General features: G+C 57.7%; 2 protein-coding genes across 2 annotated transcripts in view; both read left to right on the forward strand.

The window, feature by feature from the left end:
- Window positions 1–1062: 1062 nt before the first annotated feature.
- EFHD1 (EF-hand domain family member D1) lies at window positions 1063–16559 on the forward strand (the record flags this gene model as incomplete). The annotated part of the gene is made up of 4 exons (XM_084267663.1): window positions 1063–1373; window positions 8450–8597; window positions 13581–13715; window positions 16230–16559. The coding sequence occupies 4 exons, from the start codon at window positions 1063–1065 to the stop codon at window positions 16362–16364; spliced, it is 729 nt and encodes a 242-aa protein (XP_084123789.1). The 3' UTR covers window positions 16365–16559.
- Window positions 16560–22954: 6395 nt separating this feature from the next.
- Window positions 22955–23593, forward strand: part of GIGYF2 (GRB10 interacting GYF protein 2) — a gene marked incomplete at its 5' end in the record, with an annotated part of 73932 nt that continues 73293 nt past the window's right edge. Inside the window, one exon of the mRNA XM_084267173.1 lies at window positions 22955–23067. Coding sequence (XP_084123299.1) covers window positions 22955–23067 — 113 coding nt within the window. The remainder of the gene's footprint in view (window positions 23068–23593) is intronic.

Consider the following 23593-nt stretch of genomic DNA (forward strand, 5'->3'; position numbering starts at 1 on the left):
CTCAGCCACGGGGGAGCTTTGTAAGCAGGTGGCTTGTCTCAGTCAGGGCTTTCTTCTCCCCCTCCTCCCGGGTGGGTAAATCCCATCAGCAGCCACCCTAAACCGCCCCACGCCAGCCCTAATCCCATCTTGGGGGATGCAAACGGCCTTCTATCAGCCTGGGATAGTCGGGATGGTCAGGCCAGTCCCCCAGCCCCCTGTGAGGCCAGGACACAGCAGGGACGGCACCGAGGGCTGGCCCAGTAAGGGGAGTGGGATGGTGGGAAGGGGCTGCCCGTGTTTTTCATGCAGGAGAAGGAGGGGGAGCGCGGCCCGAGCTGAGCTTTGTCCTGAGTTAATTTTAGCCCAAGGAGATAAGAGAGGGGAGGCGCATGGCGGGGCTTAAGGGGTCCCTCTGCCCCGGCACGGTGCGGGCCTGTCCTCGGCCGTCCCTGCAGGCGTGGGGTGGGCTGTGGGGGGCCTGGGGAGGCCCGTCTGCTCCCCCAAGCCATGGGAGCTCCCGCCCGGGCTGGGGACTCACCCCACGGAGGGGCTGGACCCGGCCCCTGTATCCCAGGGCCGGCCGGCGCCCTGGTGTGGGGGGCGCACGGGGCTCCCTAGGGGTCCCTACCCGCGGCGGGGGGGTTGCTTGGGAAGGGTAACCGTGAGGTTGTACCCGAGTGCGGGGTCACCCTGCCTGGGGAGGGGGGTACCCGCGCGGGGGTCCTGAGCGGGGGCGAGTCCTGCGAAGGGATGAACCTTCACCCGAGGCCGTCAGCCTCTGGGGTGCCACCCGCCTGTGGGGCTGCATGGAAAGGGCACCCCCCGGCGAGGGGGGGGAGTTGGTGGGGCGGGGAGAGGGGCAGCAGCGCGCCCACCCCACACCCCCGCCGCGGCAGCCTCCGCGCCTCCTTAAGCGCCCGCCCCGTCCTGGCGTCCCCCCGCCCCGGCCCGGCCTCCCCCCGCCCCGCTCCGCCCCGCTCCCTCCAAGTGAGGGAATAAAGTTGCGGGCCGGGGCGGGCGGGCCCCGCCGGAGCCGAGCGGAGCGGAGCGGAGCCGTGCGGGGAGCGCGGGGGCCCGGCCATGGCCTCGGAGGAGCTGGCGCAGAAGCTGCAGCGGCGGCTGCAGCTGGAGGCGAGCGGGGCGGCCGCTGAGGGGGACGCGGAGGGCAAGGGCGAGGAGGCGGCCGGGGAGGATGCGGCGGCCGGGGACGAGGCGGAGAGGAGCAGCCTGACGGCCAGCGCGGACGCGGAGCTGAGCGCTAAGCTGTGCCGGAGGCAGGACATCAACGAGGGGGCGGCGCAGCCCCGCCGGGCCGCCGTCTTCAACCCCTACACCGAGTTCAAGGAGTTCAGCCGCCGCCAAATCAAGGACATGGAGCGCATGTTCCGCCTGTGAGTGGAGCGGGGTGATGGGGCGGGGGGACGGGACACGGACACACGCCCAGCGGGGAGGGAGGGTCTCGCCTGCCCGGACCTGCGGGCGCTGCCGTCGGGTTTGGGGCTCTGTCTTTCCCTCCGCAGCCCTTCCCGGGCTCGTCCCCGGGGGCACATCTGGCGGCAGGCAGGCAGGCCGGGAGGCTGCCGGCTCTCGGCGAGATGTTTGCCTTTGCGTTTTGCCGCGGCTTTGCGGTGGGGCCGAAGGAAGCTGCGGCGCGTTACCGGCGCCGGCCCATCCCCCTGTTGCCCCTGTGAGATTTGGGGTGGGGGGGGGTTGGAGCTCAGCCTCTGCTCTACCTGAGTTTGGGACGGCGGCTGTGGCTTTGGGGGATGCTCTGCGCGGAAAGGGGGTGGAGGGGGTGGGGGGTGAGTCCAGGCGCCGCTGCCCCGCACTCCGTGTCCCGGGACCCCGCAGCGGCGCTGGCTGCCCCGCCGGGCTGTAGCTCTGCTCGCCGAGCCCTTTGCCGGGCTTTGTGCTCCCGGCCGCGCACCCCAAGGATGCCCGAGCCCCACCTCTCGTCCCACCCTGCCAGGGGGCTGCGAGGGGGATCCGCTCCCGGCAGGGAGCTTTGTATTCAACCGGAGCTGCGGGCGGCGATGCGGAGAGCGAGCTGCTGGAAGCAGGAAGGTTTGACCCTTCCCAGGGCTACCACCCTGCCAGCTCCTCTCCTCCCTGGCTTGGCTTGTGCGGGTGGGCTGTAGGTGTTCCCCTCCACAACTCCAAGCCCCCGCGCTCTAGAGGAGCGGTGTCCCCTCGGCCCCGAGGAGGAGGGGGGGTGTCCGGCTGGCTGCCGGGCAGGAGGAGGCAGGACGCAGAGGAGCTCGGCAGGCAGGCACGGCGAGGTGCAGAGACCTACTTCAGCTGCTAGAGGTGACCCCAGCGGAGCAGGGTTAGGTCCTCCCAGCTGAAGGCTGCCTGGGCTACTGTGGGGGTTGGGGTCGTGAGAAGGACACCAAGAGTGTCGGTTGAACGCTCCCAACCCCTGGCACGGCGGGGTGTTGGGTGGCCCCAGCCAGGGCTGTGCGGTGGGCACCCAGGCTCCCTGGAGCTCTTTGTTGCGCGGGCAGCGCCGCGGCAGCGGTTGGGTGCAGGAAGAGGGAGGTGGTTCGGGAGAGACTCCTCATCCCAGCGAGACTCCTGCTCATCCCGGCGCCCCTCTCGATAGCTGCCAGAGGGGGGTCCTGCCCTGCCAGAGGGCTGAGATGTGGTGCCGTGAGGGCAGGAGGACAAACAGCGGGAGAGTCCCGGCGCTCCCTGGGTGGGGGTGAGGAAAGGAACAGCAGCGATTTGGGAAACAAAAAGTGGAAGAGCTGAACTGCAGCCGAATTTTTCAACAATGAGCTCATTAGATGCTGGCCTTGTAAGCGGGAAACCTCGGCTTTGCAGTTGAATGCTAATCAGCTGGTCAGTGTAGCTGGGAAGCCCGGTGAGGAGTATTGCAGCTGAGTGCTGCCTGTGCCCAAAGGGAAAGAAGAGGGGCTGCGTTGCTCCCCTGTGCCCCCCAGGCAGGTGGAGAGAAACCCCCAGCCCGGGTCTCACTGTGACAGGAACCTGGTGTGGGTGGTGGTGGAGGAGCTGGTCTTTGCTCCATCTGCTCTGAGTGACCCGCTTCAAGTACTGGCTCACACCACGTGCTCCAGGAGGAGAGGAAATGTTCCCCTTAATTCCTGCCACTCAGAGCTTGAGTTAATGTGATTAAGGTTTTTATTCCCTCTGTGGCTTATTGGCCCTGGGTCTTTCTTGCTAAGGGTTAAAACATAAGCCTGTGACAGTCGGGGCTGTATCTGCACGCTGCTGAAGGGTGCCAGGTTTCTGCTGTCAGGCTTTGCATCCAGAAGGTTTCTTACCACTTTAGTGGCTCCTGTAAATCTGTAATCGGGGTTAAACTTGAGTTTGTGAGACCCTGGTGAGGTGTGGGCTGGTTCAGGGCACTTTGGCTGTGAAGAGAGAGCTCTGGTGGTGGTGTCTGTCAGTGTGTCCCAGTGGGACAGCTGGTGGCCCCAAGTGTGCTGGGGTGGGAGCGAAGAGCCTGTCTGAACATGGGACCTCCTGATCCAGGGTTTCATCCGAGTGCTGCTCCGACACCGAAGCGATGGTCCCTGCTGCTGCTGCCAGTCTCTTTCCTCCCTCTTGTCCGAGCTGCCTCTTGGTAGAACCCTCCAGGTTTGGCCCCGTTCTCCCAGAGATGGGGTGTGGGTGCTGGGGCGTGTGGGGACCGCTGGGTGCAGGCAGCTCTCAGGGTGGGTGTCTCTCTTTTTGGCAGAGGGACCAGGAAGTCTGCAGTTAAGTCTAATTATAATATGACCTAATTAGCTCACTATTCTGACAATGTGTGGGGACTGTGGTAACCATGATAACCTCCCTCACCAAGTCTTTTGAGCAAACCCCCAGGAGCTCTGGAGCCTCCCAGCTCCTCTTGGTGCCCTCTTGCCCAGGAAGATGGTGGAGAGGGGGTGGGAAAGGCGTGCTGGGAGGCTGTGCCTGACACCAGTGACCTTTCAGAGGCATGTGGAGGGGAGGAACACAGCCACCAGCTTCCTCCGTGGGGTGCGAGGGAGTGGAGGAATTCCAGCCTCGCTGTTGCTGCTGTGCTCAGGGAATTCCTGTGCATCTCACGAGTGGCTTCTGGTTGGGACGTCCCCCTGCCCTCCTGGGGCTGCTGGGGAGCCCCTTGCCAGGTGCCTTTGTGCCACAGGACCTGCCTGACACGCTGCAGCAGAGCTGCTTGTTCCAAGACTGCCGTGCTCCTGGTGTGACCAGCTCTCTGGTGTGTGTCTCTGGAGTCCCAGCAGGCAGGAAGATCATCTCTGTGGGGACTTGGCCACCCCCAGGTGCCACACTCCCAGCATGGACGCTTCAGTGCCTCAGGGTCTCACCCTGCATGTCAGGAGATCTTGCTGGAGGTGACTGGCATCTTGGTTTCCCATCCCTCCAAGAGCCAGGGAGCTGCTGCTGCCCTGGCTGGGGAGGCCAGAACCTGTTCCTGTCCTCACCCCAGTGAGGAGGAATTGTTTCCAAAGCTCTTGACAACAGCAGGAATGTTCTGGTTGGAACAGACCAGTCCAGTCCACCTCCCTGACTGCTTCAGGGCTGACCTAGAAGTTCAGGTGTGTTAAGGGCACTGTCCAAACACCTCTTACCAACAGGCTTGGGGCATCGGCTGCCTCTCCAGGAAGCCTGTTCCAGTCTCTGATCCCCCTTGGGGTAAGGAATTGCTTCATCATGTCCAGCCTGATTCTCCCTGTGGCAGCTCTGAACCATTCCTGTGCATCCCATCACCGGATCCCAGGGAGAAGAGATCAGTCCCTCCCTCTCCATGTAAAGTGAAGCACAATGCTCAGAGGGAATAAAATACTACTTAGAAAGGGTTTTGAAACATTTAGGAAGATATTACTACTGCTTCAGCACCAACTGCTTATTCCAAAGTCTGTATCGGGCTGTTGTAGTGCACAGGGGCTGCAGAGAGAAGCTCAGGTGGAGCAAGCTCAGGTACGGTGGGTGTGTACAGGGTGGGCAGGTTTCCTTCCAGCCTTTCTCTGAGCACTGAATGTTTAAGAAGTGCTCGTTGATCCTTCCGCATTTGGGACTGCTCGTGCCACGATCCTTTTCCTTCTTCCCCTTGGATTTGTTGTTAAAGGCTCTGGGGAGGCAACGGCTGGGTCGGTACAGGTGATGCAGTCAGTCCTCAGCACCTCCCCTCGCTTCCTGACCCTCCTTCTGTGGCATGACCCCTCAGCTGCACTGGGTAACACCAGTGCTGTGCTTGCACATGGGCTCTGACGGCGTGTGAGGCACCTCTTGCTCTTCAGCAGGTCTGTCCAGCAGCTCTTCCCTCTTTCCTGCCACAGTTTCTCCTCCTGCTTGCCTCCGCCGGTGCCTCGGCAGCCGGGGTGGAAGCGAGCCAGCCTGGGGAGCTGGGCGCATCCTTCTTGCAGCAGACTTTGGCAGCTGCTGCCTGTGTCTCCTCCGCTGCCAGGAGCGCTGCTGCAGCGGTGCTGCCAGGCCGTGGTGCAGCGCTGGGCCCCGCCATGGCTGTGCCACTGCCTGCCGGCCACGTGAGCCGCCTCTGCCTGTCAGCACGACAGCCCCTCTGCCCGTAATGCCTGCGCGTCACTGGGCTGAGGCTTGGCTGGCAGCCCGGGGAGCTCTGAGCCTGAAGCAAAGCTCCCGTGTCATGGCAGGACAGTGGGTGACGGTGGGGCCAGGAGCCAGTTCTGGCCTATGGGACAGGATGCCTCCCTGGGGTGCATTTAGGGACCAAACTTGCCCTGCTGTCCTCCAGCTCTGCCAGTGCTGCCTGTGAGGGCTGACCAGTGTCCGTCACAGACAAGGCTGCTCCGTAGGCAGCGAGATGGGCGAGAGGTATCTAGGGCTGGCTGGAACCCTGGGCCCTGAAGGGGAGCTCAATGGGCTTTGGGAGCCCCCAAGGGGTGGGTGGTGGGGGCTTTGGGAGCCCCCGAGGGGTGGGCAGTGGGGTTTTTGGCAGGGCTGAGGTGTGCCAGCAAGGTGCAGCCTGCACCGTGCCCCATTGAGCCCTGTGCCCTGTGCTCCCTGGGATGTCTCAGGTCTGTGCCCTGGGGGAGGCAGGAGGGGATGAATTACGTGTCTCTCATGCCCTATAAATATGTGTCTCCCTAAATAGTCTGGCTGCAGCTCTGTGGCAGCCGAGCGGCTGTACCCAGCTCCTAAAATACTCCGGCTGTTTTGGGAGGTGAGGGGGGTGGGGAGGGAATGCAGCAGTTTGCAGGGTGCTGCCGGTTTCTCTGAGTGTCTGGGGGCTTCAGCGTCCCACTGTCTGCCCATCCCCAGGCACAAGGGGCGGGTAACCTGGTTTCTGGCTGTACCCTGGCCTGGTGCTCCCCACACCCATTGTGTGGCTGGCACAGCGTGGGGCTCCGCAGCCAGGCCTGCTGCTGGCAAGACCCCATTCCTCACAATCCTGGCTTTGTGCTGCCTCTCGGCAGGGATGACGCCCCGAAGCCGTGCCTCACGCTTAACCCTTTCGGGCTGTTGGGCCCTAGGCTCAGCGCCCCGGCAGGCACCGAGGGCCTGTGTTTGCCTGGGGGTAGCAGAAGGGTGAGGAAAGCCTGGCAGGGGCAGGCTGAGCCCGCACCCTCCTTCTGCCTTCCTGGACCCAGGGCCTCTGCGATGCGCTGGGCTGCCTCTCTCTCTCTCTCTCTGGCCATCTCACTCCAGAGGAACGGCTCCACACCCTTTCTCCCAAGCTTAAAGGAAAAGCAAATTGGCAATTAAACATTGCAATTATTACAGCCCTGTGAGGGCTTGAGAGTGTGTTGCAGAGCTGGGCTGGGTAACGCTGGGAGCATGTGTCTTAATTAACCAGTGCCTTGCTGTGATGAACCTGCTGCCTCTGCTCCCTGGGATGTCTCAGGTCTGTGCCCTGGTTTCTGCTCTGCTGGAGGCTTCTTGCTGGGTTTTCCAGAAAGCTCTCTGTCCTGGGGGCTTGTGGATTTGCTGGGTTCAGAGCATGTAGGTGGATTGGTAGCAGAGGCTGTGCACCTGCCCGGTGGAGATGTCCCTGTCATTTGGGGTCTCTGGGGTCTGGCACCCATGGAAACGGAGAGGTGGAGTATAAAAGAGGGTTGTGGAGGTGGTGGGACTCTGGAAAGCCACAGAGGCTGCCCTGGTTTGGGGGGAGAAGCACCCTGTGCCTGTGAAGGTAGGAGCAGAGCTCTTGTGTGGGCAGCACAAGGCAGGGTGCAGCTCGGGGCCAGCAGCAGCTTTGTTCGTGCCTTCCTCTGCCACAGCTTCCTCTGCGGCTCGGAGGTTTCCCAGCTGGAAAGGGCTTTCTTCCAGCCTGACCACAGCTGTGCAGGGCTCGGGCTGGGATGGCCACAGCCCTGGTTTCTTTGGAAGAGAGCTAGCAGGCAAGGAAAGATGATAGGCAGGAGGATCTCACTGCCCTGCCAGAGCTTCAGTGCCGTGCCTAGGCTGTCCTTTCTGAACAGCTGACAGGGTTTAGTTCTGTCTGGGTTGAGGTGGTGGTGGGGGGGACAGTGGCAAACTGGGTGCTGGTGCTGAGCCCAGCCTGGCAGACCCTGACCCATCTTCCCATGTAAGCCCCCAGCTCTGTGATGGCAGGAGTGGGGGAAGGGAGGGCTGCTGGCAGGCTGTTGATAGCACAGTGCCCATCCCTCCAGCCTTTGGATTTTGAACCCTGGTGATGGCCCTGCTGGGTGTGAAGCGTGGCTGCTGAGCGGGCCGGGTGGCTTACTCACACCTCTCAGGGCAAGAAGCTGTGCGTGGTCCCAGGCTGAGGGTGGCAGGTCGCTGCCTCTCCGTCCCCAAAGCACTCTGCCCCTTGCTCCTGCAGATCCCTTGCTGTCCATTGTGCTCCGTTGGGAGCGTGGTCCCACTCCAGGCTTGTTCCTGGAGGTGGGTGCTGGGTTTCCTCTGCTGGTGCAGCCTGGATTGTTGGGCTCCCCCCAAGGGCTGCCTTTGTGCTCTGCCTGGGGACACTGAACAAACAGCTGCCCTGAAGCACACTGCTTCTGTAGCACAGAGCCATTTTGGAGAGGAGAGATATGAACAGCTCGAGGGGGTGTGTTTTACTTGCAAAGAAAGATAACTACTACTGCTGGGAGGTTCTGGCTGGTCTCTGCTCTGTGGTTTTCCCCTCTGAATGAGCAGGAGCCTGGCAGCAGCTGGATCTGGCGTGGCTGTGCCTCACCGTGCTGGTGCAAGCTGTGTGTAAGTAACCTTTGCACCGGACAGCGAGTGGGCGAGATGGAAATCCTGCTGAGATAAGCTGAGCTCCTCCATGCTCCTTCTGTGTGGGTGGTTTGGTCCAACCTCTGCTGAGCAGTTCTGCCTCTGGCGAGACAGATCTGAAAGCTGTCTGCCACTTCCCCAAGCTTAATATATCTCAGCACTGGCCGTGTTGCGCAGCTTCCCCTCTCCCCCCAGCTTTGAGTCACCCTGTGACTTGATCCATTTGCACGGTTCCTCTTCTGGGAAGATGGGCCTGGGGGATGATGGGGGCTGACACCTTCCCCTTTGCACCCTGCAGGTATGACTCTGGACGGGATGGCTACATCGACCTGATGGAGCTGAAGCTGATGATGGAAAAGCTGGGAGCCCCCCAGACTCACCTGGGGCTGAAGAACATGATCAAGGAGGTGGATGAAGACTTTGATGGGAAGCTCAGCTTCCGTGAGGTGAGGGTGGCTGCAAGAGAGGACATTGATGTGGCTGTGGGGTGAAGGGAGGAGGCAGCCAGGCCCTGTACTCCGGCTGTAGGTACCACTGTCCCCTCTGTTTCTGCAGCTGTAGGGTGCTGTGGAGAAGCAGGTGAGCTCCTCCATGCTGTGGGGAGCTTGAGGTGTGGACCACTGCCAGCATCCATCCCCAAATGCAGTAGTGGTACCTAATGGCAAAGCTCTCCAGTCTCTCTGCCTGCTTTGGGAGTGCAGCTGTGTCCTGCTGCAGCTGCCTGTGAATGCTGACACCGCTCCTTGCTGTAGCTGGAGGTGGCACATCCCTTCAGTCACAAGGTCTTGCCTCAGGGCTCCCACAGCCCAGCGCCTCAGGCCTTGCTTCAAGCGCAGGGAAAAAGGGCTCATGGGATGCAGAAGGTTTCCTCTCCCAGCTTGTATTGGGTCCTCCTCTGTGTGATGCAGTGGCAGCCACAGCGAGCTGCACAGGGGTGCTCCCCTCCCTGCAGCCAGGAGCAGAGGGGCGATGCAGCAGTCCTGCATGCTGGCTCAGCAGGGACAGCAGTGTGGGCAGGCCAGGATCTGCTGCTGGGACAGCTGGGAGCAGTGTGGGCAGGCCAGGATCTGCTGCTGGGACAGCTGGGAGCAGTGTGGGCAGGCCAGGATCTGCTGCTGGGTGGAGGAAGAGAGAGGGGAGATTTGAGCAGTGCCTTGCATGCACACAAGGGTACCCAACTCAGCAGGAAGTGGGAGCCCGGATATCAAAACCTTCTGTTCCATCCTCCCTGGCTTTGATTGCTGCCTCATGTCACACTGTGGCTTTGAGTTACATGCCAGCCCCTCAGGCAGTGGGAGGGCCAGTGCTGCTCCTGTCCCACAGCAGTGGGGCTGTGCTGCTGCCCTGCTTCCTCCCGCCCCAGGGGACAGCTGCAGTGGGCCCCAAGCAGCTGCGCTCTCGCTCTGTCCCTTGCAGCGTGGAGCTTGGTTGTGGAGATGAGGTGCAGAGCTCTTCACAGCTCAGGGTGGCAAGTTGTTCATCTGGGAAGTGCTGGGACCTTTAGCAATGCCTGGGAGGGAGGAGGATGAGCAGCCAGGGCCTGTGGCCCGTGGGGGTGTGAGGGGTGACTGGCAGCTGGCAGAGCTTCTGCACCATCTCTCTGTTCTGGCAGGCCATGCCATCTCTCCTCACTTTTGTCCCCCGAGGCTTTTGGTGTGTTTCTGTTGCTGCAAGAGGACAGCAGTAGAAGAGAGTCCAAAGAACCAGGCAGATCACACCAGCAAAGCCCTAAGCTGGCAGCTCCTCCGGGCAAGCACCTGGTTGGAGGTGAACCAGGGGTAGCAAAGAATAGAGCAGAGTAGGAAGAGCCCTGTGCCCTTGAGCCCCAGTTAGACTGCAACTGCCAAATCAGTGTGGGGCTGGAGGAGCCCTCTGCCTCTGCGTGTGCCCCTGGGGCCACCCTTCACCCCAGCCAGTGCTGGGGACAGCCTCTGTCTTGCTGCAGGGGGTCCCTCCTGTGAAAGAGAAGTGTCTTTGTCCCCAGGGCCCTGGAAGATATCATGATGTGCTGGCACCAGCGGTGCAGCACAAGTGGCAGAGCGGCCCCTCTTCTGCTGCCGCCTGTTTGGAGCACAGCACCCTGTACAGCCGCCCGCCGGCTGTCAGGGGCTGCCTGTGCTGCCAGCCCTTGGCAGGCAGCGTGTGGCAGCTGGGGCTGCTGTAGCTTCTTGCCAGATGCAAAGCGATGGTCAAGCAACTGCCAGGCTGGAATGAAGGAGTGTCACTGGCACAGCTCTGGGGACAAATCGCCCAGTGGCTTTGGCTTGTACTCAGAAGCTTCCTGTAGGACAGGAGAGGGGTGCTGCCTGCAGATGCACTGTGCCTGGCTGCTGTGCTCAGGTGGAGGACTGGCAGGGAGGCAGGTTTCTTGGCACAGTGAGGAGGTCTGAACCAGCCTGTAGCCCTGTCCCGCTCTGCTGCTGCGGGGTGGTTACACGCAAGCACATGGTGGGTGACCAGGCTGACTTGAGGCACTCTGGCAAGGCAAGGAGAAGCCCTGCTTGAAATGAGTCCTGAGCTCTGCAGGGTGTAACGTGAGCACAGGAGGGCTCCTGTCTGCCTCTCCAGAGAATATAAAGTCCTCACGTCCCTGCTGAAGGCATGTTTCTTGTGGCCTGGCCAGAGAGTTCCTCTTCCACTGTTTGTTGGTGCTTTGAGTAGTGTTGTGTCCTTCCTTCCCATGTTAGCTGCTGCCTGGAAAACTGACTTGTGTGGCTCTGGCTTGCTGCTGGCCCTGTTAGGAAAGCTGCCTTCCACCACTGAGCTTCCAGTGCCTGTCAGTACATCAGCCATTACCCGTATAAGGTGTCTCCTGACTCAAGCAAAGAATTAGGCTTAAAAGATGAGGTGTAGCTGGGGAGGAAACTACCTCTGACTGCCTAGCTCTGGCATTACCACAGGAAACCAGAGTTAATTGCTATAATAATAATGTCTAATTGTGGCTGCTATCTAGAACCCACAAAAATCCACCCACTGTCCCCTACACCAGCTTCAATGTTGACACATGTCATGTGTTTGCTGGCAGGGCTAGTGCAAGCCCCAGCCTCTGGTGGCACTGCTGTCCTGGCACGCCGCCGTTCAGTCGGTCCCCGACCTTCACTCTCATCCCTGAGGCCAGCGTGGTGCCCGGTGGGACCTCGTAGCTCCAGCATCACGGAGACCTGCCATAGGTGGGGACAGGACTTGGATCAGGATGGATGGGAGAGCAGATATCTCTTACCCCTTGTGAGGGTAGTGGGGTGCAAAGTGTGTGTTCTGCCCTCCTTGAGAGCAGGGCTTTGCCCTCTTCCTGAGGCTCAGCTGTGTGCAGCGTGCCCTGGACACAGCAGGTGTGTGAGAAGGGCTGGGAATGGGGCCTCATTGGGAAGCTGGATGCAGATTCCATGTGCTCCTCTAGTTAGCAAGGACAGGTGCCCAGAGGGGGGTGAGTGCTGAGGTGGGCAGCAGGAGGTGTGCTGCAGGAGGAAGGATTGCTGCAGTGGAAGGCAGCACGAGACCCCGTGGTCTGCCTTGCTGGGTCCCTGGGGCTGATGTTAATGCTGTGTCCACCCCAGCCAGTGACTGTCCATGGCTTCCCTGAGCTCAGCTTGCTGGTGGTGGCAGGCTGCATCCCCTGGGAGAATTGCTGCTCCATTCCCTAGTTTTCAGGATGACTCATGTGCACTTGTACTTGTGACTGGGAGTTTCCAGTTCCTCCCTGGTTGAGAGCCCTACCAGACCTCAGGACTCTGCTGCCCTTTTCCAGTGCCAGGAAGACTCACAGGGTGGAGCAGAAACTCTTGAGGAGGAACCATGAGTAATGCCAGCCTGCCTGCCAGCCCTTCGTGTCCCTGGTGGGGTGGGAGGGGAAGGAGAGAGGAACTAGCCCAAACCTTGTGGATCCCAGCAGAGGAGATCTGGGGGAGGGTTTTGGTTTCTTTCTGAGCAGGATGTTCTGCCCATTCAGCAGAGAATCACCAGATCTCTCACATGTGTTTGGAGGGGGAAGAGGTCCCTCCCAAGCGCTGCTGCTCTCCAGCTGCTCCGTACGCCGCTTACGAGGCAGCTGGATGAAGCCAGGTTGGGTGACGCTGCCTGTGCGAGAGGGCAGCCAGCGCTGCTGTCATCTCCCCACCCTTCCCCACGGGACGCCCTCCCAAATTCCTGCGTCTCCACCAGCCGCTGCGAGCAGCGGGGAGCAGGCGGGAGAGGCTGGCTCAGCACGGGTGCCGGGGCTCTGCTGCCCTCCTCCGGGACACCTCTGCAGGCAGCAGCAAAGTCCCCCGCGGGCCATTCCCGAGGGCGGCAGCACCAGAGGGACCCGATGGCCCCGTGGGAAAGGGACTTGGGGCAGCCCCGGGTGCTGGGGCTGAAGCGGTGGCACAGCTTTTGTCGCTTGTGCTCTTCCTGTACCCAGGTGCCTTGTTTCGGTCTCTGTTCTTTCAGCACTGGGCCAAGCATTGAGGTGCCTCCTGGGGCGTAGCAGGGAGCGACAGGGCCTCTCACCTTGTGCAGAGCAGCCACAGCTTAACCTGGCGTCGGGTTGGCAGGTGGAAGGGGGTACAGAGGTCTCTAGATCTGAGCAGGCAGGTCCTGTCCCCTCTGTGTTCAGAAAGGAAAAGGTGGGTAGTACATCTCGCTTTCTGTGGCCTTCCCTTGGCAGTTCACAGGCCAGTGGGCACTCTGCTCCAGCCACTCTGGAGCTGTTCAATATCCACATCCAGCGCAGGACAAAGGTTTTAAAGCCAGTGGACGCTCCTTTCAAGTCACTTGGTCACAAGGGCATGCCTCTGTCCTGAGCTGTGATGGGCCTTAGGGAAGCTCTCCTGTATGCTATTCAATGTATGCTACAGAACATGTAGGCTTTGTGCACCTCAGTGAAAGCACCTGGGCTTCCCTGGGACACCCTGAGGCATGGCTCTGAGGATGGATTGCTCTGAGTCACTTTTCCCATGCCCTGGACAAGGGACCAGCTGAAGTATTGATGTTCTGTTGTACTGGTGTGTTTGACCTTTATATCCCCCTGCCTCTTCCTGTACTACCTTGATGGTGATGCTTGGGCAGGGTTCCGAGCAGCCAGGCAGTGCCCGGATTCCTTATGAGTCCATGTGCTTGGGCTGCTGATCCCCTTCAACAGGAGCGTGTGGTGCCTTGGTCCGGAGAGCCTGGGCTTCAGGTGTGAGCCAGGGCCACCTCTGCCCTGCTTTCAGTGTCATGGGATGTGAGCTGAGCCCCCAGGACACTGGGGAAGCTGGTGGGGGGCTCGAATGCACCATGAGGATGTGGAGACCTAGAGACAGGGCACTGGAGTGCACTTGCCTGGTGCCACTTCTTTTCCATAGACCTGGCTTCCTTCCCTCAGCAACGTTCATTCCAGCTCCCCCCCAGTAAGTGTCCACCCTGTGTGAGCCTCAGTGAAGAACCTGACTGTTTCCTCTCTGTCTTGCTAGTTCCTGCTGATTTTCCATAAGGCTGCAGCTGGGGAGCTCGAGGAGGACAGCGGCCTGTTGACTCTTGCGAAGCTCTCTGAGATAGATGTCTCCATTGAGGGAGTCAAAGGAGCCAAGAACTTCTTTGAAGCTAAGGTATGGTATGGAGGAGTGTGACAAAGCTCTGCATGCTGGCTTACCTGCCCCTGTGATGCTGTGACACTGCCCCTGCTTGCTGTCTGATAGAGGGTTCGGCCAGATTTCTCCCTAGCTAAAAAGATGCAGATTTCATGCCCCACCCCTAAACTCAGCTGTAGCTTTTCCCTTCAGACTTTGTGCTGGGCTCTAGCTACAGCTTTCCCCTGTGATCTGCAGATCACAGACTCACAGAATGTTAGGAGCTGGAAGGGACCTCGAAAGATCATCTAGTCCAACCCCCCTGCCAGAGCAGGATCACCCAGACTAAGTCATACAGTAGCAGGTCCAGGTGGGTTTGAATGTCTCCAGAGCTGGACTCCCCAGCCTCTTTGGGCAGCCTGACCCAGAGCTCCGTCACCCTCACAGTGTAAAAGTTCCTCCTCACATTCACAAGGAACTTTCTCTGCTCCAGCTGCATCTGCTGCCCCTTGTCCTGTCACTGCCATCCCTGAGCAGAGCCTGGCTCCAGCCTCCTGACTCTCGCCCTTTACATATTGATAAACATTATTAAGGTGTGTCCCCCTGGTCTCCTGCAAGCTAAAGAGGCCCAGCTCCCTCAGCCTGTCCTCACAAGGAAGGTGTTCCACTCCCTTTATCAGCCCTGTGCTGGGCTCTTCCAAGGAGTTCTGTGTCCTTCTTGAACTGTGTGGACCAGAACTGGATACAATACTCCAGGTGTGGTGTCACCAGGGTAGAGCAATGGGGTAGAAGGACCTCTCTTGAGCTACTAACCACCCCCCTTCTAATACACCCCAGGATGCCGTTGGCCTTTGTAGCCACAAGGGCACATTGCTGGTCATGGTCATCCTGCTGTCCCCCAGGACCCTCAGGTCCCTCTCACACTGCTCTCCAACAGGCCAGTCCCCAGTCTATACTGGTACCTGGGGTTGTTCTTCCCTAAATACAAGACCCTACACTTGCCCTTGTGAAACCTCATTCAACTTCTCCCTGCCCAACTCTCCAGCCTGTCTGAGTCTTGCTGAATGGCAGCACAGCCCCTGGGGTGGCAGCCACCCCTCCCAGTTCTGTGTCAGCAGCAGACTTGCTGATTGTACACTCTATTCCCCCATCCAGGTCACCAGTGAGTATATTGAATAGTACAGGTCCCAGTACCATCCCCTGAGGGACTCCACTATATAGAGGCCTCCAGCCAGACTCTGTCCCTTTGACCAAAACTTGCTGGCTTCTTCCCTTCGACCAGCTCTCCCTACTCGACCTTCCAGCCCACACTTCCTCCGTTTAGCCACCAGGATGCTGTGGGAGATGGTGTCAGATGCTTTAGTGAGGTCAAGGTAGACCACATCCACTGCCCTACCATCATCTATCCACCTGGTTACATCCTCATGAGAGGCTATTAGATGACTCAGACATGACTTCCCCCTGGTAAAGCCATGCTGACTGCTCCTAATGACCCTCTTATCCTTGATGTGCCTAGAGACAGCTCGAAGAATAAGTCATTCCATCACCTTTCCAGGGATGGGAGTGAGGCTGACCAGGTCCTTCTTGCCCTGTTTGAAGACTGGAGTACCATTTGCTTTCCTCCAGCCCTCAGGCACCTCTCCCCTTTCCCAGGACTTAGCAAAGATGATCTGTTGATGCCAGAATGGCTTCATTCACTGTCTCTGAGGGGAGTTTTTCCCTGGAAGAGCTGACTGGCTGACCTGTGGCCCTGTGGCTGGGAGCTCTATGTGGCTAGCTGGCTGGCTGCTTCTAGAGACAAAAGCTCCTGGAAACTGAAGGGGCTGAGTTTGCTGTCCATTTTGCAAAACCTCCCTCAACCTGAATGCTGAGCTCAGTGGTGAATGGGGCTTTTTGGAGTATAGGGTTTCGGACCTCTTTCTTGAGCAGCTCTCTGTAACCTTTGGAATGGAAGCTGTTCTGCAGGGTCCCGGGCTTGGCAGACAGAGATTTGCCCCATTCCAAGCTGACAAAGCACCCTTTTTGAGAGCTCTCCTGGAGAGAAAATAATCCTGCTTGTTTATATAAGAAGGTTTTTTCCCAAGAGCAGAACAGGGCTATTGCACAGCAGATGTACTGAGATGAAAGCTTGGAAAAATAGCCAGCAAATAAACAATGTCTCTTTGATCTGCAGCTTAGCCGTGGTGTAGTCTGATGTTCCCAGATCTGGCTGTGATTCAGAGCTGTTTTCTGCAGCACTTTCTTCCCACTGTATCCTCACAAGTGGTGCTCTGCTGCCTGCTCACAGAAGGGATGGATGTGACCCGGTACTGACAGCAGTGGTTTGGTCACTTGGTGGTGGCTTATTAATAAATGGCCTTTCTTTTATCAATGGTGAAGTCAAGTGACCTGACGAGTATTAGGAGTACGTGCCCAGGTGCTGCTGTGTAATTAGTACTTGACCCATCCTGACAGAGCTTCAGGATGCGGCACAGAGCTCTGTGTTGCTGATGCAGGAGCTGTTCTGGCTCTGATGGAAAGCCTGACCCTCTCTTATTTTCTCTCCTGGGAAAGGTTCAAGCCCTCTCTTCAGCCAGTAAGTTTGAAGCAGAGATAAAAGCCGAGCAGGACGAGCGGAAGCGGGAAGAGGAGGAGAGGAAGCACCGCCGGGCGGCGTTCAGGGAGCTAAAGTCAGCGTTCACCCAGTAACCCACCAGCCAGCACCAACTCCGAGACTGCACACGACTTGGTACGTTCCCCAGATCAGGGCTCTACCTTGGAGAGAACTGCCTGGATCCTGCCTAAAACTCCTTACAGCTTTGCTAGCCTTCCTCTCCTGAAGATCCTCCTGAGTTCCTAGGGGCACAGCTCCTGCAGTTCGAGGCGACGCGCGCACGCTGCTCGCTCGGAGCCGCCAGGACCACGGAGCCCTGAAGCAGCAGCATCAGGTAGCAGATCACGGGCAGCACTGACAAGCGTCGTGCTCGACGACTCCGTTCCTCTTTCCTTAGCCATCCTTCTTCTCTTAACTCCTTAGTAATCCATTCCTTGCTTACAGGCAAGTAGTTGGGCCTCGTGTAAATCGGCGTACGAGGTACAGCTCTGCCTCCCTGTACGTTTGTACTGCTGTTGGGTGTTGTCACACATCCTTGACTATCCCTTTCCTTCGTCCTCAATGCTCAGTGCCACAGGCACTGTGAAAACACTGTGAAGAGAGAAAAATAGTTACTAGGACACAGATCAAATTAATTAATTGTTTTCTGTAGCATTTTCTGCCACCCAGCATGTTGGGAGAGTCTTCCAGATTTTCTTCTCTGAAGTGCCATAGTCATAAACCTTTCCATAAGAGGTGAGAAGCCCTGAGACTGGGAAGGGAGGAAGCTGGCACTCTCTGAACCAAGGAACATAAAACTGAGTTGCCTGACCATGTATCCATTCACATTCCATCACACGTAGTGTGTACTGTACAGCTTCACTGTATTTTCCAGCCTTTGGCAGCTGTATCTGTTTCTAAGGGGTATTTCCCAGCTGGACAATGCAGTCAGGTGGCACACTGGGGGTTCTGTTTGGAACTTTGCTCACATCCTGAATCATGAAGGTGACTGGGTTGGGTTTCGGTAGCGCCGTGACGGGTATCACCAGCCATCCCTGCTGCAGAAGGGAGGAGCAGTGAGGAGAGCAGGTTTAGCTCGATTCAGAGGGCTTGCACTAGACTATTAGCTGTTTATTGGGGGGTGTGTGGGGGGGTGTGATCATGGGAAACTTGCCCACAGATGTTAAAATGCCCGCTGCTTGTCTGGATATATAATGCTGTAAGTTGTGGCAGGGAGCTGTGTTCCCTCTGAGACCTCTCTTGAAAGGTGGATTTGCTCAAGTTCTGCCTCTGCTCTTACCCCAGGTTGTGCATTTTTATGGGTTATTTTTTCCTCTTTCCAGAACAAAACTCACCAGTCATCTTTTTCACTTGTCTGTCTTGCTTCTTAAACTGTGAGCACTAAACTGTGAGCGTGGAATAATAAATAGAAAAACCTCTCCTCTTTAATGTCAGGTGAAAGGATTGCTAAACAATTAAACTGTGTGTATATATCTTCACAGATTATATTTTATAAATCACGCTTTTTTAGCTAAATATTTATAATTAAATGTTTTTATACTTTACAACAAAGCAGATAATTTCATCTTCAATTATTTCTCCTGTTGCTGAACTGTACAAATAAAGCATTGTTATCTCTGGCCTTGCCTGTGGTTTATTTTAGGTCCATACACCATTTTGTTCACAAATTACAGTCCCCATCCCCAAAGCTTGGATGAGCAAGGGAAGTGTTTCAGCTCCTCCTTGACAGCACTTCCCCTCCTGGACAGCAGTTCTGCTCTAAAAAGTCATGCAGTTTGGAGTTCCTCAGAGGGGGCCACGGCTGTGTCAGTATTTGAAAGACTGTCCACTGCCACATCTTGTCATCTGAAGGTTGTCAGCCTTTCCTTAGCTTAAAATAGCTGCTGTTCCTCCTCCCCAGCAGTGCCCCAGCTGGGACAGGCACGATGCTTCAGCTCTGTTCCCCCCTGTGTTTCCTCTCTCTGCCTTTGTAGGATGGGGAGAGGTTGGGGGGGCAGGGGAGGGGGAATGAACATCTGAAAAGGTGTCCAAGCATCTTGTTTCTGCTGTTGCTGATCTGTGAAGTTTTGCTGGTGTGGCCAGTTTGGGGCGGGGAGGGATGTATTTTACCCAGCACAGCTCTGCCCTGCGTGCTGCTGGCAGTCCCCCCTGTGAGCCTTTCGGGCTTCTGAGGTCAGGTAAAACCACGGTGGAAGTTCCCCAGTCTCTATTTCCAGGGGAAAATTGCAACTCTGCCCATCTTGATTTTGCTCTTTCCCCCCCAGTGAGTGCTGCTGAGTCGTGCTGCCATGTGTTTGCAGTGGGGTGAGGAGCCCGGGGCGGCAGGAGGAGAGGGCTCAAAGGGGCTCCTGGGGCTTTGAATAGCTCTGGGTCAGCTCCAGCTGCCAAGTTTCAGTAACAATAGGAGCAAGGTGCCCGTGGCAGTTGTGTTCAGCTGAAGTGGGTGCTCTTTGCTGGGGCCTTTATTTGGGGCAGAGAAGGGTAAGTGCCTTTTGGATTTGGGAGTTGCAGCAACGTGAGTTTTGAAATTAGCTTTGCAAAAACTGAGATTGGGAAATGAATTGCTTTCTAAATTGTTCTGTTGTGCTGGCACCTATAGGAATGAGTAACAATGTCATTAGGTTACACAGAGGGACTACAAAAAGAAATTTGTCCAGCTAAATCTCCCATCTAATGGCAGCTGACAATACTTAGTTTTATTTGCCTGTAATTAATATATTGCAGTCTTTGACGCTGTCCTCTTTTCATGCCTGATGTCACCACAGGTGACTCTTAGAGGTCCTGGCAATCCCAACTCTCTTTACCTGATACCTGCTGGCCTGGCACTTCTGATGAGCCCCAAGTGACTCTGTGATGGCCAGTAGAGATGTTTGAGGAAAGGCCTGTTGTGGTTATGGATCTTTCCCAGACAGGAAAGTGATTGTGCCCCTGAACTTGGCACTGGTGAGAATACTGTGTTCAGTTTTGGGCCACTCACTACAAGAAGGACATTGAGGTCCTGGAGCGAATCCAGAGAAGGGCAGCCAGGCTGGGGAAGGGGCTGGAGGGCAAATCCTCTGAGGAGTGGCTGAGGGAGCTGGGGGTGTTCAGCCTGGAGAAGAGGAGGCTGAGGGGAGACCTTCTCCCCACCTCCACTGCCCTGCCAGGAGGGTGCAGAGAGGTGGGCGATGGTCTCTTCAGCCAGGGGACAGGAGATGGGACAAGGGGCAATGGGCTCAAGCTGTGCCAGGGCAGGGTCAGCTCAGATGGGAGGGAAAAGTTCTTCCCTGCAGGAGTTGTCAGGGCCTGGCACAGGCTGCCCAGGGCGGGGGCTGAGTCCCCACCCCTGGGTGTGTTTAACAGGCGGGGAGATGAAGTGCTCAGGGATCTGGGTTAGTAGAGGACGGGTATGGTTGGACTTGATGATCTCAAAGGTCTTTTCCAACCTAGGGATTCTGTGGGATGAAGACTCGCCTCAAGTCACTCATCTCGAACAGAAGCTCCAGGTAGTCCTCGATCTCTGGAAGTTTTTTGTTTAAAGTTTCCCAGAGCCAGAGATGTATGGACGAGGAGTCACTAATGCTTCAGCCAGCACTGAGGAAGGGTTCAGCCTGACTGGATGCTCAGATTGCAGGGTGTTTCTCACTGATGGTCCTATCACAGTTGCTGTTGTTGGCAGGAAGTCTTACCTAAAAAGCTCAGTGTGAACATAATCAAGAGAGAAAAGGAAACAGCATGATCAGGTTCTTCCTGGCTTAAGGCTCAGGCTTTAGCTGTGAGGATTAAGCAGACTAAATCGAATTTTAACCTCTATGGGAGTGTCCAAACAAATCCCTTGCAGGATGGTTTGGAATAACCAGAGTGCTTTATTGTTGCCTTTCAAACTCTCCATGCCATGTGTGGGAAGGAGATCCTAAAACAATTGGGCGTTGCAGAAGTAGGGCTGTATTTGTGGTAGTCTTTCAGCATCAGCCATCTGAGGTGATAGGTCTGTTGAGGTGACCGGCTTCACAAACTACAGTCGGATGCTCACCTGCCCGCCTCGCCTGTTGCTTTTATTATTTTTAGGGATGGGATAAATGAGGATGGTTCTCTGCACCTGTGGAAAACAGACACTGCTGACAAGACATCGACTTCTGGGACAAACTCCCTGGTATTCTGAGAAACAGGAGAGCGCCGCTTTCCCAAATCACAAAGAAGCGGGGGTGGCGAGGGGAGACGTGACAGGCTCTGCCACCGTTTCTGGGTTGGTTTGTGACTGTTGTTTACCACTGCAAAGCTGTGTTCTGTGTTTGTAGCTCCTCTGCTCTACCAAGGGAGGCAGGCCCTGCCTTCCAAGCCAGGACGAGTGAAAAACTGCTCAATAAGGAGGGTTTTGGGGTTCTTTTTAAGGACGCTCTTTCCCCGTGTCTGGATTTTTAATGGGGCGGGTGACTCGGTGTGGTAATCCAGAGAGTTCTGAGGTTCCCCATGGCTGCAGTACCCCAGTGAATGTCAGGCTGCTGCTGGGGTAATTTGATGCCTAGACAACATCCACTGAAGTCCTGTTATTGAACCACGTAGGAATTTAACCACACAGGTAGAGTCTTGACTGTTCATGCCAGCCTCCCTGCTTTGCTTGAATGATGACTGTTGTGGAGGGTTTCAGCAAGTAGAAAGAAAAAGTAATCTGAGTTTTCTTGAGCTGTTTTACAAGAATGCCAACTCCTGCAGATGAGGCATGTCTCCAGTGCTTTCTTCTGGAATTTTTTGGCTCAATGATAAAATATTTGTGTTAACTGGGAGGAAAACCCCAAACCCTAAGTGCTAAACTTCTCCTGTCTCGGATAAAGCTTGCCTTAAAGCATGTGAAACTTTTTGTGTGCTCAAACTCAAGTTTGAGAAGTAGAATAGACTAACAAGCCGCAGTCAGGTTGGAAGCTCTGGCAGCTTGAAATGCAGTGCTGCCTCTCTCCTGCCCCCATACGTTACCAGCACTGGCTCTAGCTGTGTGACAGCAACGGCGGGGATCAGATGTAGCTCATCAGAGCTGGCCCTTTGCTTTTACATACCAGCCTCCTAAAGGAGAAATTTCATTCTAAGCATTCTCAGGTGCAATAGTCTGGCCTGATGTTGCTCTCAGCTGAAAATATGTCGTAAGAATTACAGGCTTTCGACCCATTAGCTCACAAGAATCTCTTGTGTTCAATGTTGCATCACTGTTGGCTGGGGTTCAGTGTGCGATGACAAGTATTTATTCACCTAGAAGAGGAGGGAGAAGGCTGTGAGGGTTGTGGCTGTAAACAGGGTTGAAGTGGCACTGTTTCAGCTGAAAATTGCCATGTCTAACAGCTGAGTTTTTCAGGCCAAAGGAACCACACAGCGGTCACTGCACATCACGCACTGATACAGCGGGTTAGAGCTAAAAATAAAACAGTATTTTCAGCTGAAAAAGTTTGTCTCCGGCTCCTGATTTTTTTTTCTTCCATCAGGGAATCTGGAGTTGAGATATGAAGCATCTAACACCACGGTTTGCAAGCAGCAGCAGCCTCCCCTGGTGCCCTTGGGAGGGTCGGTGCCTGACATGACAGGCGATCTGTGTGGATAAAACACGGTTGTTTCTCAGCCTCTACCTTGTGGGCTTGTAGTGCCACCAATAAAGCTGAATAACCTACGCCTAACCTAGAAGGCGAGGGAAGGGCTCAGGCTGGTGGGGGATATAAGTATCGCGCCTTGCTGACGCCTGGGTGCAGGAGCCCGGCGGCCATTTGCCTCAGCCGCCTGAGGCCCCCAACCTGCCCGGGCGGGAGGCAGCGGCAGGAAGGCGAGACCCGAACTTAATTGCCGGGGTGCCCAAGGTGGCTGAAGGGGGTATGGGGGGGATAGGGGGTGGAGCGCTGCTCCGTGAGAGGAGGCTGAGCGGGAGAGCGGCGGGCGCGGCTCGGCAGCCCCTTGACGCCGCCTTCCCGCCCGCAGCCCCGTGCCTCAGGGCTGCGCGGGGCGGGCTGCAGCTGGCGCGTCCTTCCAGCAGGGGGCGCTCGCGCCGCCTCCGGCTGGTGGGCGGGGGTGGGGGGGGGAGGAGGAGGGAGCGTGTGCGTATAGGGGGGGGCCATGCGCGCGCCGCTGCTGGGGGCCCGCCTCGTGGTGTCGTCACGTGGGCGGTGCCTCCGCGAGGTGTGGGGGGGGAAGGGGTGGGGGGATCGTCGCTTGTCCCCGCCTCCCATCCGGGTCCCGCGGCGGAGGCAGAGGGCGGGGCGTAGCCTCACGTGACGTTGCGTGGCGGCGCAACCGCCATCTTGTGTTGTTGGGGCTGAGGAGTCGCTGTGGCCGTGAGGGACTCTCCGTCCGGGAGCGCAGGTAACGCCGTCCCGCCGGCTCCCGGCCCCCCGCCACCGCTTCGGCCGCCCGCCACCGCCTCCCCGACGCCGCCTTCCCGCCGCCGTCGCGCTCCCTGCCCGCAGAAGCGGGCCTAGGCCCCGCGCTGAGCACCGGCCTCGCCGGCGGCTCCTCTCCGCCGCGGGTGCCGCAGCCCCGGCGCGCCCTGCGGCCTACCGGGAGGCGAGGCCTCCCCGGCCCGGGGGTGAGGGGCGCGCCCGGAGAGCCGCTTTGGCGCTGTCGGCGCTGTGTTTTCACAGAGCTCGCCGGGCCTCAGGGGTGCGGGCCTTGCCCTCTCCATGCGGCTTCTCGGCAGCGGGTCCCGGCAGGGGGAGACGGGCCCTGTCAGGCGATGGCGGGGCGCCCGAGGGCTCCTCACGCCCTCGGGGGCTGTCAGCTGCGGGCCCCGGCGCCGTCTCCCGTCACGCTGACCCCTTGTGAACTCGCTCGTCCCCTCCCAGCCCGGTGGGACTAGGCCTGGGTTCCGGCAGCGCCGCGGGCAGGTGCGCCCTGATTGAAGCCTCTGTGTGTGTGTGTGTGTGTGTCCCGCTCCGAGCACGCCCAGCCCTGTCAGGTTACACAGGCCGAGGAAGGAGGGAGCTCATCGAGCACTCGGGCCTTTCCTCCCCCCCCCCTCCCAGGCAGCAGGGTGTCGGGAGCAGCAATGACCAGCAGTGTTTGACTGGAGAGGCCTTGGCAGGCTGAAGAGAACATCGATCAGGATTGTGTACGTTTGGTATTGATCCAAGACAAGTAGTTTCAGTGTCAACAAAGCAGCCTCCGCTCTTTCAACTCTGCGTAATTGCACTTTGAAGTGGGACAAGCTGTAGGCCAAAGAGAGATGTTGCCAAGTGGCACGTCTGGAATAAAACCTACATTTTCCCTAGTAACCTTCAGCTCAACGTTCTTGTTTTGCTGTTGTCATGCTCTACCTCTTACTGTAATTCTTGAGCATCTGGGGTTTTTGGGGTGGGAGGGGAACAACCTTCTC

Source organism: Gallinula chloropus (assembly GCF_964237585.1).
Source record: "Gallinula chloropus genome assembly, chromosome: 8".
Classification (NCBI taxonomy): Eukaryota; Metazoa; Chordata; class Aves; order Gruiformes; family Rallidae; genus Gallinula; species Gallinula chloropus.